Source organism: Mytilus edulis, chromosome 1 (genome assembly GCF_963676685.1).
Source record: "Mytilus edulis chromosome 1, xbMytEdul2.2, whole genome shotgun sequence".
In the NCBI taxonomy this organism is placed as follows: Eukaryota; Metazoa; Mollusca; class Bivalvia; order Mytilida; family Mytilidae; genus Mytilus; species Mytilus edulis.
This window is the reverse complement of record NC_092344.1, coordinates 70,180,645-70,200,287: the sequence shown is the minus strand read 5'-3', so window position 1 is coordinate 70,200,287 and position 19,643 is coordinate 70,180,645. Positions and strand designations below refer to the sequence as shown.

The 19,643-nt window shown below is 31.9% G+C and overlaps 1 protein-coding gene across 1 annotated transcript in view; it reads left to right on the top strand.

The window, feature by feature from the left end:
- Positions 1 to 19,643, top strand: part of LOC139488357 (receptor-type tyrosine-protein phosphatase T-like) — a 68,870-nt gene that overhangs the window by 26,448 nt on the left and 22,779 nt on the right. Inside the window, exons 12-21 of the mRNA XM_071273891.1 lie at positions 4,057 to 4,200; positions 5,256 to 5,345; positions 6,876 to 6,987; positions 12,192 to 12,259; positions 13,256 to 13,512; positions 13,819 to 13,906; positions 14,556 to 14,623; positions 15,728 to 15,764; positions 17,225 to 17,322; positions 17,622 to 17,753. Coding sequence (XP_071129992.1) covers positions 4,057 to 4,200; positions 5,256 to 5,345; positions 6,876 to 6,987; positions 12,192 to 12,259; positions 13,256 to 13,512; positions 13,819 to 13,906; positions 14,556 to 14,623; positions 15,728 to 15,764; positions 17,225 to 17,322; positions 17,622 to 17,753 — 1,094 coding nt within the window. The remainder of the gene's footprint in view (positions 1 to 4,056; positions 4,201 to 5,255; positions 5,346 to 6,875; positions 6,988 to 12,191; positions 12,260 to 13,255; positions 13,513 to 13,818; positions 13,907 to 14,555; positions 14,624 to 15,727; positions 15,765 to 17,224; positions 17,323 to 17,621; positions 17,754 to 19,643) is intronic.

Sequence of the window (19,643 nt, the reverse complement as noted above, 5' to 3'; positions counted from 1 at the left end):
TGACTATGCGGTATGGTTTAAGGTCGTACAATGATCTATCGTTGCTTAAATATTATTCATTTAATCCTCTTGGAACGTTCTCTCGCGGCACTCATAGCATGTTTTTTAATTAAGGTCTTTCCCTTTTCAAAAGGGAAAGACCTTACTGTATTTCTTCTGTTTATTATTATTATCATTATTATTATTATTATTATTATTATTATTATTATTATTATTATTATTATTATTATTATTATTATTATTATTATTATTATTATTATTATTATTATTAAGGTCTTTCCTTTTTTAAAAGGGAAAGACCATACTGTATTTCTTCTATTTATTATTATTATTCTTCCGCCAAACTTTGACGAAGTTAGCAGCCTTAACCGTAAGACGTGTGGCTTTCATGTTCACACTTTTTATCGGTGTCATGAATACCTATCCGGAACTTACCCTGTTAGTCGAAATATATTGTCGGTTCGGAGTAATCCCTCCGAAACCAAAAAACCTTGTTATCGTTCCATAGTAGCATTTGTCATCCATTCATACGATTATTCAGATTGAGTTATTTTAGGAGAAAAACGAGAAAAAAGGCATCCGGATATTGTCCCGTCATTGTACGAAATTTTATCTCAGATTAGACTTCCGGTTTGCGTTTTTCTGTATACTTTGAACATACATATACTACGAATAAAGTGTATTTTCAGAATTTTATCTGCTATCATTTTCAAGTTTACTATCCACGGCGGTCACAGAGTTTATCAAATAGAGAGGGTCTGTATACTATATCAATGATCACCATGGATCGATTAGTAAACTTAGAATTGAAAGTAAATACGCTTTATTTATACAGTAATGAATGTTCATAATATACAGATAAGCGCTAAAATTATTCATGTGAACTTTTGATACCTTTTCTGAAATTCTCCATTCATTAAATCTTTTACAAAACTTATTGATTACATAAAAAAAGAAGATGTGGTATGATTGTCATGTTAAAACAACTCTCCACAAGAGACCAAAATGACACAGATATTAACAACTATAGGTCACCGTACGGCTTTCAACAAAGAGCAAAGCACTACCGCATACTCAGCTTCAAAAGTCAAAAGGCCCGAAATGACAATGTAAAACAATGCAAACGAGAAAACTAGCGGCCTTATTTATGTACAAAAAATGAACGAAAAACAAATATGTAACACATAAACAAACGACAACCACTGAATTACAGGCTCCTTACTTAAATAAATGTTCATAACATACTAAATGTATGTTCATATTGAAATTGATAGAAAACCAAAAATTGGGAACTTTGGAAATAAAGGTGGAGGGTTAAAAAAAACATTTTACTGTCCCCAATAACCTATGACTTATGATACTTTTGCTGAAATTCTCCAGTCATTCTGTATTTTACAAAATTCTTCCAACAACACTTTACATACTTTAAACTACGCTCTGAATGCCCGCGATTTCGCGGCTGTGTTCTAGTTAAAATTAACCGGTGTCGGTTGACCACCAAAACTCAGAAACCGTAAGTCTTAGACACCTAGGATCTTCACCATTCATCATCAATTCATGTTACTTTGAAAAATATCTCAAGGTCAAATGTGTATGTTGACCTTGACCTTTGACCTAACACCTTGTTATCAGAACAACTCAGCAACCTTAATACTTTCAGAAGTGTTGAATAGTAGAAAATGTTTGGGTCATTAAGGCGCAACTTTGTTACATTTTAACCGAAGAGATTTGACCTTTCTGTAAGGGGCATAACCCCTGTTATCATCAATTCGGAGTAATCTCTCCGAAACCCCAAAACCTTGTTATCGTTCCAACACCGTAACCGTAGTAGGTAGAAAAAAAACGAAGGGTGAAATTTGTTCAGGACCAGACCTTAGTTCTTCGTTACATTTGGATCGAAAAGATTCAACGACTCATTGGTAGGGTTATGCCCCTATTAAAATTAACCGGTGTCGGTTGGCCACCAAAACTCAGAAACCGTAAGTCGTAGACACCTAGGATCTTCACCATTTATCATCAATTCATGTGACTTTGAAAAATACCTCAAGGTCAAATGTGTATGTTGACCTTGACATTTGACCTAACACTTTGTTATGGGATAATCTCAGCAACCTTTATACTTTCAGAAGTGTTGTGTAGTCGAAAATGTTTAGGTCTTTTATGCGCAACTTTGTTACATTTTCAACGAAGAGATTTGACCTTTCTGTAAGGGTCATAACCCCTGTTTTAGGTTTCTGAAAAGAGAAAATCAGCTTTTAATATATAACCAAAGGTCATAGACCCATGGGATTTACAGAAATAGTAAATAGTGAAAAACGTTGAGGTGGATGAGGCACAACTTTTTTACATTTGACCGAAGAGATTTGACCTTTCTGTAAGGGGTTAAACCTGTGTAAGAACTTTTCAATACATTCTACGTCTATTGGAACATGTATTTTACATTACAAAAGGAAAGACCTCTCAATTATTCAAGAACAATTGACATTTTAATTTTGTATTATGATTTGTAATTTACACTTCCACATCAGTGCATTTTGTACGGTTTCTGATACGCAAAATGAGTCTTGATTATATCGCGGAATGGCATTGCAGTTAAAGTTTGAACATTGCATTTCCATTTGCAATACATACACCAATTAAAAGACATTTTAGTCGATTAAATAGTGAAATATCACTTTGATCTTTCTTTTTAGCTCTGACATATTCAACAATAATAAAACTAAGAGCCTTCTCAAAAATCATTTTCACCTAGGATTTATATGTTTAAGAATGTATTCATTAACAAACCAAACACTGGACAATGCTTGAATTCTTCATTGCTGTGATAGGTAAACTCAATCCATGCTCAGCCTTACTTCTATTAACATTTTTATAACTTCCCAAGAATTAAAAAAGTTTTAATATCATACACTTTATAAAACATTGTATTATTTGATATAACAATATTAATGAACATGATATATTTAACAAGAATAAAGTGATCAACAGTATAGCTATACATATAATTCTGGTTTCTGTTTGTTCATAAACTTTTAAATGTTGATACATACATTTTCAGCAATGATATTGGGGAATAATGACCTTGACAAAGGTCAAAAGGTCAAAGGTCAAGGTCATGTCCCACATAGCCAATTATGTGTTGTTGACCTTATTTAAAGGATTTTCAGTGTGTTTTAAAGCTTTTTAAGGTTGACCTTGACCTTTGACCTTACAACTTTTTAGTCGATATCTCAAAAACGATTGTACTTACAGAAATAGTAAATAGTGAAAAACGTTGAGGTGGATGAGGCACAACTTTTTTACATTTGACCGAAGAGATTTGACCTTTCTGTAAGGGGTTAAACCTGTGTAAGAACTTTTCAATACATTCTACGTCTATTGGAACATGTATTTTACATTACAAAAGGAAAGACCTCTCAATTATTCAAGAACAATTGACATTTTAATTTTGTATTATGATTTGTAATTTACACTTCCACATCAGTGCATTTTGTACGGTTTCTGATACGCAAAATGAGTCTTGATTATATCGCGGAATGGCATTGCAGTTAAAGTTTGAACATTGCATTTCCATTTGCAATACATACACCAATTAAAAGACATTTTAGTCGATTAAATAGTGAAATATCACTTTGATATTTCTTTTTAGCTCTGACATATTCAACAATAATAAAACTAAGAGCCTTCTCAAAAATCATTTTCACCTAGGATTTATATGTTTAAGAATGTATTCATTAACAAACCAAACACTGGACAATGCTTGAATTCTTCATTGCTGTGATAGGTAAACTCAATCCATGCTCAGCCTTACTTCTATTAATATTTTTATAACTTCCCAAGAATTAAAAAAGTTTTAATATCATACACTTTATAAAACATTGTATTATAGAAACCACGACTTCGGTCGGTTGGATATTTATTTGAAGTTTTGAGAAAAGAGCAGTTAAGATTAGAACATTTTAGATTTTTAAATTACATGTATCTGACCAAACTATCAATGTTAATAATAGAATAATATTATAATGTAACATTATTTTTTTCGACGCTAAATTTCAGAATGTAAGAGTGGTACGTTTGGTCAAAATTGTAACAATAAATGTGGGGGATGCATATATTCTATGTGTGATTCCATTGGAGGATTATGTATAAATACAACTGGATGTGAACCTGGTTATCTTTACGACAAATACTGCAACAAAAGTACGTAAAATATTGCATATAATACTTTCTTATTATAATTTAATTTGAGTTAACTCACCATCGTTTCCTCGGCTAATCAATGTAGTTCCGTGGCTATATTTTAACTATCGTACCCACATTCTTGTCCTCTTTTACTCGATTGCCACATCTCTTAGTGTGTACTCACCATGAGCAATATGACGAATGCTATTATGTTATTACAACGTAGTATATATTGACTATATACATCAAAGATTTCCGATACACTTTGAAAAACAATAATTAATTAATATATCTTTTTGCACTTGCAGATATATGTGTGTTGTTTTTGTCCTTATATCATGCACCTGAGATTAACAAATCTAAATATATTACGTCAGATCCATAATTTGTATTTGTTTTATTTAATTTGACTGAAACTTGCAACTGACAGTAACTGGTCGTCGACCAGTACACATTTCTAACGAGATTTTATGAATGTTAGAATTTAAGATAAGATCTTTCCCCTTTAGTTTTATAGTTTCTAAGTACCTATCAATCGATACAGTAGTGTAATTGGGAAGGACTTCGTAGCACAAATTTTACTGATGATGATTGTCGGTGTTCTGTGTAATATATGTATGTACTTTTGAAAAATTGCAAAAAACTATAACATTTTCAATTGTATTAAGTGACCAGTTATTTAAATGTGGAAGGATTTTTATGATTCTAAGAAACTATTATTTGCATACTTGCTGTTGAAGAGTACTACAATAAAATGCCTGTTATACATATTTAGAATGCAGAAAGTAGAATCAAGACAAATAATTAATAAAAAAAAAAAGTATAAACAAACGAATGCCTGTCTGACACGTGATATAAAATTATTCTTATTTTCTTAATATATCCCCTGTTTTTTAACTGTTAAAACTAAAGTTTTTCAATTAAAAACTACGTAAACTAGCTAAGAATAATTTTATATCACGTGTCAGACAGGCATTCGTTTGTTTATACTTTTTTTTTTATCTTTTGTTGATAATCAAGAATATCCGTTTCTTTATTGGCATCTTTAAATGTTTGTTTCATTATTTTACTAGCCTGTGACGATGGACATTTCGGAAAGAACTGCACAGGAAAGTGTTATTGTTTGACTGGAACTTGCAACATATTTACTGGAATATGTGAAGGTAAGAAAGTTATTTCAATTGAATGAGATTTTAAGAAGACATATATGTTTCTTGATGTTCTAATCTAATAATTATATTATTGATATAACAATATTAATGAACATGATATATTTAACAAGAATAAAGTGATCAACAGTATAGCTATACATATAATTCTGGTTTCTGTTTGTTCATAAACTTTTAAATGTTGATACATGCCCGGCTTTTGAATGTTGTATAATCCAAGTTCCTGAAGATGGCATAAACTTGTCGAAAACACATTTCGGACGAAAAACTTTTTTTGCGAGTTTGATTGTTTCTTTGGTGTCTTTCGCCTTTGTATGCGACATTAAGTGGATATATCGTCAGTATTCAGTCGATGAGAAATAGAAAAATATATTTACATCAAATGATCCTATGAAATTGACTGGACGGTGGGTTATTATTTTAATTAATCAAAAATACATACAAAATGTCAAATCATGACAAAAATACAAAGAAATGCAGTTTATATGCCGTCTTATTTACCGGTTAGACACGTTGTCCTTGATTGTTAATTCGTATGATCAATATCTCCAGGTGAAAAAATAAATTAGGACACAGAATTGTCAATCAGATTTAACTCCTAAATGCATAATAAGTTTCTTAATGAAACAGTTATTGTTTTTATAAACAATGGTTTGATCAAGACTAGTATAGAGTCAAAGACCTACAACACTCTAGATTGTACTTTTCTGAGATCTAAGAGAACGTGTTTTTTTACGTTTATACGAAAGAAGAAGTCACGATAAGTAAACTTTGATAAAATAAAAAGAATTATAAAATTGTTCAATTAACTTACAATATATCATTGTTCATAACAGATACATTTGAAAAATACATGTTATTGTTCATAACAGATACGTTTGAAAAATAAATGTCATTGTTCATAACAGATATGTTTGAACAATAACTATTTTTTCATGATTTATAATTCTGTTCTACATATTTGCATCAAGATTTATAAATTCTTGTATGAAATTTTAAAACTCACATACTACAAGCAGCCTCAAATTGAAATCCTCTTATAATTAGGTAAATATGTTACTGGGAGTTTTTGAAGATTTTATTGTTATCATATCACCTTTTAAGCTTTAAATTGCCATTGAAGCCATTAAAACTATTTGATTTTGATAGGTTTAAGATCTTAGGCGACATTCAGTGTATTGGCATTCTATGTTTTATGTTTTGTAATGACGAAAAGTTATACATATAAAATAGCTATAGGGAGATGTGATATGAGTGCCAGTAAGACAACCTTCCATCCAAATAAAAAATTAAAAAAAATAACATTAGAGGTAAATATACTACCTTCAACATGGAGCATTGGATCACACCAAACAGCAAGCTATAAAAGGCCCCAACATTACTTTTTTTGTTTAACCATTCAAACGGGAAAAACAACGGTCTAATATCTATAGAGAATGTTGCTTTTGTCAAAAGTTTTGTCTACTAGAAAACTATATCATGTTTTATTGAAGAAACAATTGCAATATTTGTTTAATGTTTCAGATGGATCTGAATTTCGAAGTGAAGAGCCGCCTAACACAGCTGCTATAGGTTGGGGTGTTTCTGCGGTAATTTTAGTTGTGATCATATTGGTGGTGGTATTAATCGTTTACAAGTAAGTTGTAATAATCAAATCCAAAGCCTCGGTCACAACCTAACGGATAGCTCGAACGGATGCCTAAAGCCTCGGTCACACCTTACCGGATAGCTCGAACGGACGCCTTATGGATAACTTTTTTTTAATTCGTTCATGTCCGTTAGACGTCCGTTCTTATCCGTTAGACGTCCGTTCTTATCCGTTAGACGTCCGTCCATATCCGTTGCATGTCCGTTTAGCGAACGTTTTATTCGTCGACGTCCGTTCTGTCCGGTGGAAAGTTTTGAGCATGTTCAAAAGTTTGAACGGACGTCTAACGGATAAAATGTCCGTTGAACGTCCGTTTGGCGTCCGTTTTGTACGGTACTCGTCCGTTTCGTTTCCGTTTTGTATCCGTTACGTGTCCGTTATACGTCCGTTTGAGGTCTGGCAGATAAATTCACCAACGGACTTCTACCGGACGTTTAACGGATAACACAGATGTTGAACGGATAAGAAACGGACTTCTACCGGACGTATAACGGGTAAAACAGATGATGAACGGATCTGAAATGGATAAATGCCAATTGAAAATTTCTCGACAGAAATTCCAATTATTGGTATGTCAGATTTCTTAAGGTTCATGAATTCTTATTATTCATAATCGATCTTAGAGTATAGGCACGTCTTCACAATCAAGCAGTTCTTATTTAGGCCAGACACTGCCCTTTGGCTAGAACAAACCAAAACCAGTAACACAGAAACATTTTGAATATTTATGCGATTTACATGTATTATTATTGTCGCCTTTGATTTTTCCGTATATCTTGTTCATCCGTTTTATCCGGTACGCTTCCGTTAGGTGTCCGCTTTATGCGGTACTCGTCCGTTGGATGTACGTTCGACATCCATTCTGGCCGGTACGTGTCCGTTTCTCGTACGTTGCGTATCCGGTGTGTGTCCGTTATGCATCCGTTACACGTCCGTTTTATTCGGTCAGTACATCAACGGACTCCCAACGGATAACAATTTTGTCAACGGACAACTGTTATTTTTATCCGTTAGGCGTCCGTTCGTGCTATCCGGTAAGGTGTGACCGAGGCTTAACGGATAACTTTTTTTCAATCCGTTCATGTCCGTTGACCGTCCGTTCTTATTCGTTAGATGTCCGTCCATATCCGTTGCCTGTCCGTTTAGAGTACGTTTTATCCGTCGACGTCCGTTCTGTCCGGTGGAAATTTTTGAGCATGTTCAAAGATCTGAACGGACGTCAAACGGATGAAATGTCCGTTCAACGTCCGTAAGGCGTCCGTTTTGTACGGTACTCGCCCGTTTTGTTTCCGTTTTGTATCCGTTACGTGTTCGTTATACATCCGTTTGAAGTCTGGAAGATAAATTCACCAACCGACTTCTACCGGACGTTTAACGGATAAAACGGATGTTGAAAGAATGAGAAACTGACTTCTACCGGACGTATAAAGGATGAACGGATCTGAAACGGATAAATGCCAATTGAAAATTTCGCGTCATAAATTCAAATTATTCATAATCGATATTAGAGTAAGGGCACATCTTCACAATCAAGCAGCTCTTATTCAGGCCAGACACTACTTTTGACGGCATCTTGAAATACAAACCAAAACCAGTTACACAGAAACATTTTGACTATTTATGCGTTTTAGATGTATTAATATTGTCGCCTTTAATTTTTCCGTATATCTTGTTTATCTGTTTTTTCCCGGTACGTTTCCGTTATTTGGTCAGTACATCAACGGACTCCCAACGGATAACAATTTTGTCAACGGACAACTTTTATTTTCATCCGTTAGATGTCCGTTTGTGCTATCCGGTAAGGTGGGACCGAGGCTTTTCATAAAAGCATTTTCAGCAAATAACAATGACTATTTAATCGCTTGGAGTGATCAATCGCAGGTATCATATTTTGATTGATTTAATCATAAATTATACTAGTTGTCCATTCGTTTGATATGTTTTATCATATGATTTTGCCATTTGATTATGGACCTCCTGTATTGAATTTTACTTTGAGTTCAGTATTTTCGTTATTTTACTTTATACTAGTTTGTCTGTGTCTATATTTACTGTTTTGTCGCTAACATAAATAAACAAATATTTTTTTTTGTAAATCCTAAAGCCCTTGTCACACCTTAAGGAAAAGCGCAAACAGACGACGAACGGATAACTTTATTGCAATCCGTTTATGTCTGTCAGATTTCCGTTCGTATCCGTTAGACTTCATTCATTTCCGTTTCATGTGCGTTCAGTGTCTGTTTATCCATGGACGTCTGTTCTGTCCGGTGGAAAATTTTGAGCATTTTCAGAAATTTGAACGGACGTTCAACGGATGAATTGTCCGTTGTACATCAGGCCGGCGTTGGTTTAAACGGTACTCGTCCGTTCCGTTTTGTAGCCGTTACGTCCGTTATTCAGCCGTTACAGGTCCGTTAGACACATTCAATAACGGACGTATAACGAACAAACGGATGATGAACGGATGTGAAACGGATAAATGTCAATTGAAAATTTCGCGACAGAAATGCCAATTATTGGTATGTCAGATTTCTTGAGTGTCATGAATGCTGATTATTTAGAATTAATCTCTGAGTAAGAGCTCGTTTTCACTTTCAAACAGCCTTTATTAATGCCAGACACTACCCTTTGGCGATATTTTGAAGAACAAACAAAAACCAGTTACAGGAAACTGTTTGAATATTGTTGCCATTTACATGTATTATCATTGTCGTCTTCAATTTTTTTATCTTGTTTATCCATTTTATCCGGTAAGCTTATGTTAGGTTCCGTTGTATGCAGTACTCGTCCGTTGAATGTACGTTCGACATCCGTTCTGTTCGGTACGTTTCCGTTCACGTACATTTTTTGTACGCTGCATATCCTGTGTGTGTCCTTTATGCATTCGTTACGCGTCCAGCTGTATGTGAATTAAAACAAATGAATATATGTATGAAACGAAAAGTAAATAAACAAACTTCATATAAATTATTATGTTGGAATGTCTGTTTATAGGGTTATTGCATGAATATTGGGGAATATTGTCCCGAGTAAAATTTTATAGTGCACGAGCTTGCGAGTGCAGTATATTTTCTACGAGGGGCAATTTTCCCCAATATACATGCAATAACCCTTTTATTGTATAGCAATATAATATTTGAAAGTAATTGGTTAAAACTAAGATTTTGTCGTTGATGACGTCATGAATTTTGAAAATTTATTGCACAAGTGCAATATTATAATTTATTGCACGCTAATTTTGGTTACCTTCTGTGGGAAATATTATATTGCTATGCAACATGTGCAATAATATCAATTATTTATGTAATAATACAGGAATTCTAGACTGCATTTCTTGCTTCTATGTTTGTTTTCTTACTTCTTTTGCCTCGTCAAAAGCATTATTCACATATGAAAAGTAAAATTACAAAAATACTGAACTCAGAGGAAAATCAAATCGGAAAGTCCATAATCACATGTCAAAATCAAATGACAAAACACATCAAAATCAAATAGATAAAAAGTGTTATTTGTTTCACTACCTCGTTATAACATCTACATTCCACTTGTTGAGTCAAGCTGCATAGATGAAGCTTGCTTCTTGTGTACTTTATTGTTTGTCTTTTAATTTGGGTTTGATGCCTAACCGATAAATACTTTCAAACAATTGCTAACAAAAACATAAAAAGACAAAATCAATTTCAAAACAATAAACAATAAGCATACGTCATTCAAAACAGAAAACGTCAATGCAACAAAACGATAGTCTATTATGGGCAAGAAACATGAAACATATGTCACATACATATTCTATCCAGTGTTTTTCGTTAAATTATTTCTGAAAACGGAAAACAAAAAAGTTATTTTGGGGTCGTTCATAGCTTGCTGTTCTGTATGAGCCAAGGTTCCGTGTTGAATACCGTATTTTGACACATATGTCAATTTCTATACACTGGATTTGGATAAAGAGTAATAGAATAATAGCGTTTCCAGTCATGTCCGTGCATTTACTCATAAACAGTTAAACTAAAGCTTTCAAAATTTGAATATGTTGTTACTGATGACAAAATGGAGGTCAAGTAGAATAATGACGATTTCCACTTTTCCTGTTCAGGAGTTATGGTTCTAAAAAAGATTGAAAAACTGTGTGTTCAGTCTTGCGTTGCATTTACTAATGAACCATTCAACAAAAGCTATATAAATTTTGAAATGTTGTCACTGATGACAAATCGAGGTCAAGTAGAATAATGACGATTTTCACTTGTACTGTTCAAGAGTAACGGTTCTTGAAATATTAATAAAAAATGTCAATTTACTCATAAATCGTTCAACCAAAGCTTTCCAAAATTATATATTTTCTGACTGATGACAAAATTGTGGTTAAGTTCAATAATGGCGATTTTTACTTTTCCTGTTCAGCAGTTATATTTTTTGAAAGATTGAAAAAATGGGGTTTCCAGTTATGGCGTTGCATTTACACATGAACCATTCGTTCAAAGCTTTTCAAATTTTCAAATGTTGTTACTGATGACAAAAAGAAGGTCAATTGCATAATGACGATTTTCACTTGTACAGTTGATTCTTTGAAAGATTGAAATAAAACGTCCATTTGCTCATGAATCGCTCAACCAAAGCTTTTCAAATTTAAATATATTGGTACTGATGACCAAATGGAGGATAAGTTCAAAACTGGCGCTTTTCACTTTTCTTGTTCGGTAGTAATGTTTCTTGAAAGATTGAAAAATGGCGTTTTTAGTCATGTCGTTGCATTCACTCATGAACCATTCAATCAAACTTTTTTAAATTTAAAAATGTTGTTACTGATGACAAAATGGAGGTCGAATTTAATGACGAATATCACTTGTACAGTTCAGAAGTTACCGTTCTTGAAATATTGCAAAAAAGGTCGTGTCTAAGCATTTACTCATGAACCTTTCAACAAATGCTTACTAAATTTAAATATGTTGTTACTGCTGATAAAATGGAGGACAAATTTGATATTTACGATTTTCACTTTTACCGATCAGGAGTTATGGTTCTTAAAATATTAAAACAAAATGAGTGACGGTTCTTAAAAGATTATAACAATTTCAATTCAGGGCTTTTTTTTAGCTTAAATGTTGTGTTTATACTTGCTTAACTGTTCAGGGTTTGACCTCTGCGGGAAAATCCAGTTTACTGTCTCTGACAGTCTCTTGGTTTTTTTTATGTAGACGCAGATTAATATCCACAAAAGATAGAAATGTTCACCGGCAGAAAACAAGCAATCAGACTTCCATGGGTGAGCAAACTTTTATGAATTATTTTTTACACACTTAGATTCTTATTATCAAAATAAAGAACATCTTGATCCTTAACTGAAAGTAACATGGAACAGGCTTTAATACTTTATTCTGTTAAATAACTTTTTCATGTTAAACTGGCCAGGTACATTTGGAGAGTAAGTCATGTTCTGTGTTGCTAGAAAAGAACATAACACGAGTTAAATTATCGTTAGCAATACGCTGCATGACATTTCTGTAATTTTATGTAATTTTTTTGTCACTTGTTATGTTATGCACAGCAAATTTATATGAACTGATGATCAATTATTTTTGTTATTTCATTTAATGACTAAAAAAAGAGAATCGAAACGAGGAATTTGCCAAAGAGACACAACAACTCGACCAATGAGCAGAAAACAACACAGAGTTTACAAAATGATACTCATGAACCTTTAACAACGACTATTCATTATGTAGTTTGAACATTCAATATGCGACTGGAGTCATTTCTTTTGATTTTAGAATAAATATGTAACAATTAATCATCTTTGTAGGGAAAATTAATCATAAAATTTAAACTTGCCTTTCGCTACTGTTAACATTCAGTATCTGTCCATCGTTTGTGTTATGTTCAAATGTCTATAAACGTTAAATGTCATAAACGAGAATATGTTTTAAAATACGCTGTAACGTGAATTTCAATTCTTCCCTTGGCTACACAGTTAATCAACGGGTCTAACATGTCTAATGAATCAATTAAAAGATTAATTTATCTGTCTTTTTGTGTCGACTATTTTATTTTTTTTTTGTCACTCGGTTAATATTAGCGAGATTTATTCATATTTGACTTGCAGTCGTTGGCCTAAATGTTTGTTTTATTAATTTAATTTTTGTGTGAATTCTATACAAACATAATTTCAACATATATTTGTACTTTCAAAACACTCTATGTCAGACATCATACTTTTTAGATGCACTTATTGTCTCTTAATCAAATTTCAATATATTGTTAGGTTCACAAAAACAAATCCGTAATGAAAATGAATATGCAAATATGAATATAAATGACAAGGTAGATACGGAAGAGGTGACTTTTACCCTGAAAAACAGCGAAGATACCGATCTACAAATAGACGAAATAGGTGATGAAAACGTGTACTCTAATATAACAAGCAAACTCGATATATCTATGTACCAGATACAGATTGAAAACTTGAAGAAGGCTATAATTGAGAAACAGAGGGATGAGGGTTTCAAGAAAGAGTATGAGGTAAAATCGGTGAATTAATCTGTCATGTTTGTTATGGAAAAGAAATATTTTGTTTGTTAAGTGAATATGTCAAATAATTATTTAACCGGTTTAAGATGGTATCCTGTATTTTTGTTTATGACTCTACCTATAGCCATGTGTTGATACCCAAAGTATAACACATATAAGCTTTGACTGCAATTCAACACAACAGATTTAATTCAGAGTATTAGTTCTGGAGAAGCGTAGTTTAACGCTGCTGAAATACGAATATCCTCTGCGTAAGTGAAAGACAGTACTAACATTTTTATTTCTGTTTGTTTGTAGATGTTACCCAGAGGACTTTTGTATGCACATGTTGAAGGTTCCAAAGAAGAAAATAAAGTTAAAAATCGTTTTCTCTCAACATGGCCGTGTATGTAAAATAGTCAAAATATACAATGGCAACATTGTGGATACTTTTGAGCAAACACATGACTAGTCATTTCAATAAATAAGTCAGGGAACATAGAATTCAGATCTTAATCTATGAAACGATTTTGACTTCTCATGTCTGCAAAACAAATATTTAGATACCAGAGGTAAATAAAAACAACACCACCAAGAACAATTTAGAGCCTCATGAAATTTTGTCCGAAGGGATAATCAATATTTCTGTAATTTTGTTATAGATATAAAAAGATGTGGTATGAGAGCAAATGAGACAACTCTCCATCCAAGTCACAATTTGAAAAAAGAATTTCTTTTATAATTTTTTGTTTTGTTAGTGTTATATATTATATCAACTGATCGAATATGGCTACTCAGTTAGACATGACGCAATGGTTTTTTTTGCCCAATCTACAGTTTTGAAAAATAAATATATCTGTCAAACGTATATTTTTTTTTTTTGTATTTTTTTTTGTATTTTGAATGCAATTTTTAAATTCAAATTACTAATAACATGTGAACACGGACCTTCAAAATTTAAGATGAAAAATATAAAATATATTTTATTAATATTTATTAATACGAATACCATTTTATATTTTGTATAATGTATATATTCTTTTACATCTTTGAAGATGACCATTCAAGAGTTATTCTAAAAGGAGACACGAAGTATGATTATATAAATGCTAGTTACATAGATGTAAGTTTTTTATACCTCAGTCTGTGAATTAGAAGCATGGTTAATTTTGATTACTTTTAATTGAAACAGATGTAAATTTACGATAATGTTATACATAGAGAACTATTTAAAAAAAATAACAATTAAAAAAATCATAGATACCAGGATTGAAATTTTGTATTTGCGCCAGACGCCATTTCGTATACAAAAGACTGATCGCGGCGCTCGAATCTAAAATATTTAAAACCCCATGGAGTACCAAAAATTAATGATAAACTACAATACGTCGTTTAACGGTTATTTACAGTTTAAACAGATATACAGTTCCAGACCAAAATGATATTTTGAATATATTTCTGTGTAGTACCTGAATTAAAAAAAAATGTTTTTTGATGAATGACATTAGATAGATTTATAACCTTAAAACAGATGACACTGTTAGATTCTACTTTCACCTTTAGATGTATTGAATCTGAATAAAACAAGCTATGGGTTACAACAGAATTATAGGATATAGTGCCCAGATCGGTTACTTTTTAATCTATTCTTTTTATCTACGTTTGAAGAAATGCGTACATACTATACTCGAACATATTATCTTTCTCAGAAATTTAAGAAGTCGCAGATAGATTTTCATTTAAAATTTTAAATATTAGTTTAATATTCTGTTTATTTTACGATCAATAATAGAAGTCGTTAACAATAACTGGGAAAAGAACTAATATATCTTACAATAGTCACACAAAACAACCAAATCAAGACCAGAAGGTGAATGTAGCTGCTATCAGGAGGTTAGCACTTCCTACTCTATTGGAGGTTTCTACAGTATGGCCTATGACAAATAAAAATATGTTGATTAAGTAACAATAATGGATGAAGTAATATCACAAAAGTCATGAACTCCGATGGAAATTCAAAACATGCCCAGTAATCAAATGACAAAGTCAAAAGCTCAAACACATCAATAGAATGAACAACACCTGCCATATTCCTGACTTGGTACAGGCATTTTCTTGTGAAGAAAATAGTGGATTAAACCTGGTTTTATAAGATGGTTAAAATCGTTGTTATATGGAGTTTTACAGATCATTTTTTTTTATTATTCTTTACTTTGTACAATTACAGAACTACGAAAAGGAAAAGGCATACATAGCAGCACAAGGTTTGTTTAATATTCCCAGTGTGTGCTTTTATCTAAGATTCAAATAATTTATAGATTATTTAGATTTGCATTCGTCTAATTAATTTTTAATCTACAGAGCTGGTGTTTAGTTGTGTCGTAGTTCTCTTATATTGGATACGTTTCCCTCAGTTTTAGTTTGTAACCCGGATTTGTTTTTTTTACTCTATCGATTTATGAATTTTGAACAGCGGTTTACTACTGTTGCCTTTATTTAGTAAATATCTGATTGCAATGTTGATTTCCACTGTACGAACTATTTATATTTCAAAATGTTAATTTTATTAAATTCAGTAATTTAAGCATATCTAAAATGCAAATTGCCTTGTTATCTGTCGCTTCCATGTCGGTTTTTAATTTTATCGATTTTCTTGGCTTCATTCTATTTTGTGATTTTTAAATTAGATTCATTTCTTTGTCCTACACAGCAGTGTTTTTTCAATCAAGTTTTATGTAAAGCATGGAGCAAATTACGTCTCCATAGAACGAATAAGCCTCAGACTATAATAAATTCCAATAGTTGCGTCTATTTAGCACTAACAGATTATGTTTTAATTTACACAAAAACACAACTGAAATAAAGGATTTGATTTGTATGTCAATGATATATAAAAAAATAAAAAAACAGATGATAAAATATAATTCATCTGTTGAAATTCTGTTTGTTTGTTTTGTTGTTTTTTTTTTTGTTGTTTTTTTTTAATAAAACAGTATTCATGTGTTAATTTATGTTTTGTATTCTTTTGTTAAAAATGTTTTGTTGGAATGTTTTCCCTTTCGTTTACATTTCCATAGCAGCCACATATTCGTTATACCTAATATATAGGAAGAAAAAAAGCATCTTGCAGACTAATCCTTGCTTAGTGAGAAAAAAATACGTTTATAACTGTTGATAGACAATTGCTTAATATGTAAAATTTCTGCTAGTACTAGTACTATAGCATGATTTTTGTCTGGCTTGCGACTTTAGTCGCGAAAAGCGAGAAATATGGATTGCTTTTCCAGAGACTGTGTCAACATTTGCTAGGTTTCTGCTTAAGCTATTTTAATAGGAACTACTTGTGATAGATCATTGATATTCAATATAAAATTGCATTACTATCAGTATATATCAGTTTGACATCTATGTTTAGACCCTGTCCCTGCGGACATGATCCAGTGATTTTAAAATAATATATATATAGTTATAGTTATACTCATAATAACCAACAATATTGTTCGTAAAAATTATATAACTGTCTGTACATCCCAGTTTGTCAATTTTCCGGTCATATCCACTATATCATGTTCCAGTGACTGAACTGATAAGCAATGTAGCTGTCCATCAGATTGTCTTTTTCTCGTTCTTGATATGTTTTAGTACAAATATGTGTTTTTCTCTTTTTGGTATGCTATTTATTTTATTTGTACTAGTTATTTTCATAGTTTTTCACTATATTAAGGTCCTAAAAAGGTAACATTGAGAGATTTTTGGCATATGATATGGCAAGAAAATGTTGGAAAAATAGTTATGGTAACTCAGCTGATAGAAAATAGAAAGGTAACCCTTTAGCTTAATTAGCGAAATTGTCTGAATCCTAAAATTTTGTCTTAAAATGATTTCATAATAATGAATATGATTAGGACATATGCAAGTTAATATCTGTATAGAAGGTTTGATAACTAGGATTTAATTATACAGTAAAACTAGACACGTTTCAATTATTTTCATTTTAATTAGTGTCACCAATTAATATTTTTAACTTTTGAAGATAAATAGTCTGATTTGAATGCAAACATCAACAAACTTTTTTCCATTGCCCGAAGTCTATATGCTAATTCATGTCTTTATATCTTCAGGCAAAATGTGAAAGATATTGGCCTAAAACAGTAACAGAACCACTAGTTGTAAACAATTTCATAGTTACAATGAAAGAGGAAATAGAGCATACAGTATATGTGTACAGGTCGCTGACAGTATTGAACAAAAACGTAGGGGTATTTTTATTTCTTTTCTGTTCCTCAATAAAACAACAAATATATTCAGTTTGAATAGAATACGATAATGATGAATCAGCTAGATTACATTATTTGTTCTTGCAGTGCCTAGGTTCCCATACGGTTTGACACGAAACTAAACTTGTAAATGAAGTATGTCCTCAACCCTGTATTTTTTTTATGTTATACACGTGTCTCCAGAGTCTTCAACAAATTCATTTTTTGGAAGTGTCTTAAATAAATCTGGCTGAAATGTCCTCCATTAGCAGTTATTTTTTAAAATTAGATTTGCCTAGAAGCGGTTAAGCACTATTTTATAACGTTTTTTGAAAAGTCCTGACATTCACTATCCCAAACAAACACGTTCAAGAACAATTTTAAGTCAGGAATGTTCGTAAGAAGACACCATAAGCGAAAACGTTATATTGCTTACATATGTATAGATAAAATATTGATGTCATGCAACGATTGTTACTGTTTTTCCAACGTCAAAAAAAGTTCTGATAGATATAACATATAAATGATTGATCACAAATTGCTTAGGTCTTAATAAAGTTTATGTATCTACTTACACATGCATGTTTAAATCATTTGAATTTATAGAAATACATTATCGGATTGTAAGTTATTTAAACAGGCAAACAATAAGTCAATTTGCATGTGGTAACCAACTTGCTTATCTCTTCTCGTTTGCAGATGTTCTGAGCAGTTATGTGTTGCTGTCACGGAGGGCTTTTCATTATTATTATGATTGGTCACTTTTAGATTTTAATTTATAATGTTCACCAATGCTGATGAGAAATAAATTCTCAAATTCATTTACATGTATACCTTGCAGGGTTTCCCCTGGGTCAATTATTTTTTTCGCCACCTCTTTCGCCAAAACAATATATTTTTCGCCACTTTATTATTTTTTTCGCCAAGTAACATAAATATATTTTTCGTTTAAAATTTACCTTTTTTTCTAAACCCCCTTCCCTTAAATAAGATGATTTTGTTCCATTGTGTCTATGATTATTATCTCAAACTTATTTAAGAGTCTACATTTTAATGAATGAACACTAAACATTTACTTTAAAACAACAGATTTTTTTTTTAACTTAAAAGGGAAAAACATTCATTGTATTTTAAACAATTTTTCTAAATGAGGGGGCCACTTAACTTTTAATAATGAAGAAGATATAAGTCCTGGAATATAACAAAATTAATGGACATGTTTTGAATATATATTACCAGTATAGTTCGTAGGGAAAGTTTCTTTAAAAGAAAAATACTGATGTGCCCTTTTGTACTGAGAAGTGGTTTTTACAACAAAACTAAAGCTTTTATCACACGAAATTGATCTCTCATTTCATGTATAGTCATTACATTGAAGGGTTACTCTCATTCGAGGGGTTGTTCTCAACCTTTTAGATAGATTTCGTCATAACGACAGTTTTCTTTTCTTGACCATCCTAAATGATAAAGTTGAGACGTAAAACTATGCTTGAAACACGTGTGTCACTTAAACGATTTTTAAGTAATCTCCCTAATCAATTACCTATATTAAAGTCAAAGGATAAATCGGAGATTTTTCTTGCTTTTGAATATTTTTCGTCACAACAACAGCTTTCTGGAGGGAGACTTCAAAAGTTTGCTTCAAACACGTGCGTCGCAAAGTAGTAAATAAATTCTGTATGCGACATTTAGCAGAAGCCATTTAATCATATCATTTTGTCAAACAATTCAATCAACACCTTTATTAATTAGTCCTTTGTTATCGATAGCTATGAAATGCAATCAGCTGATTATTGATTTTCTGTTCAAATCATTTGGCCTTGAGGTCAAGGTGAATTCCGAGTATTGTCTGATCGGGTAAAGTTCGAGAAACTCGAAAAAAACAGT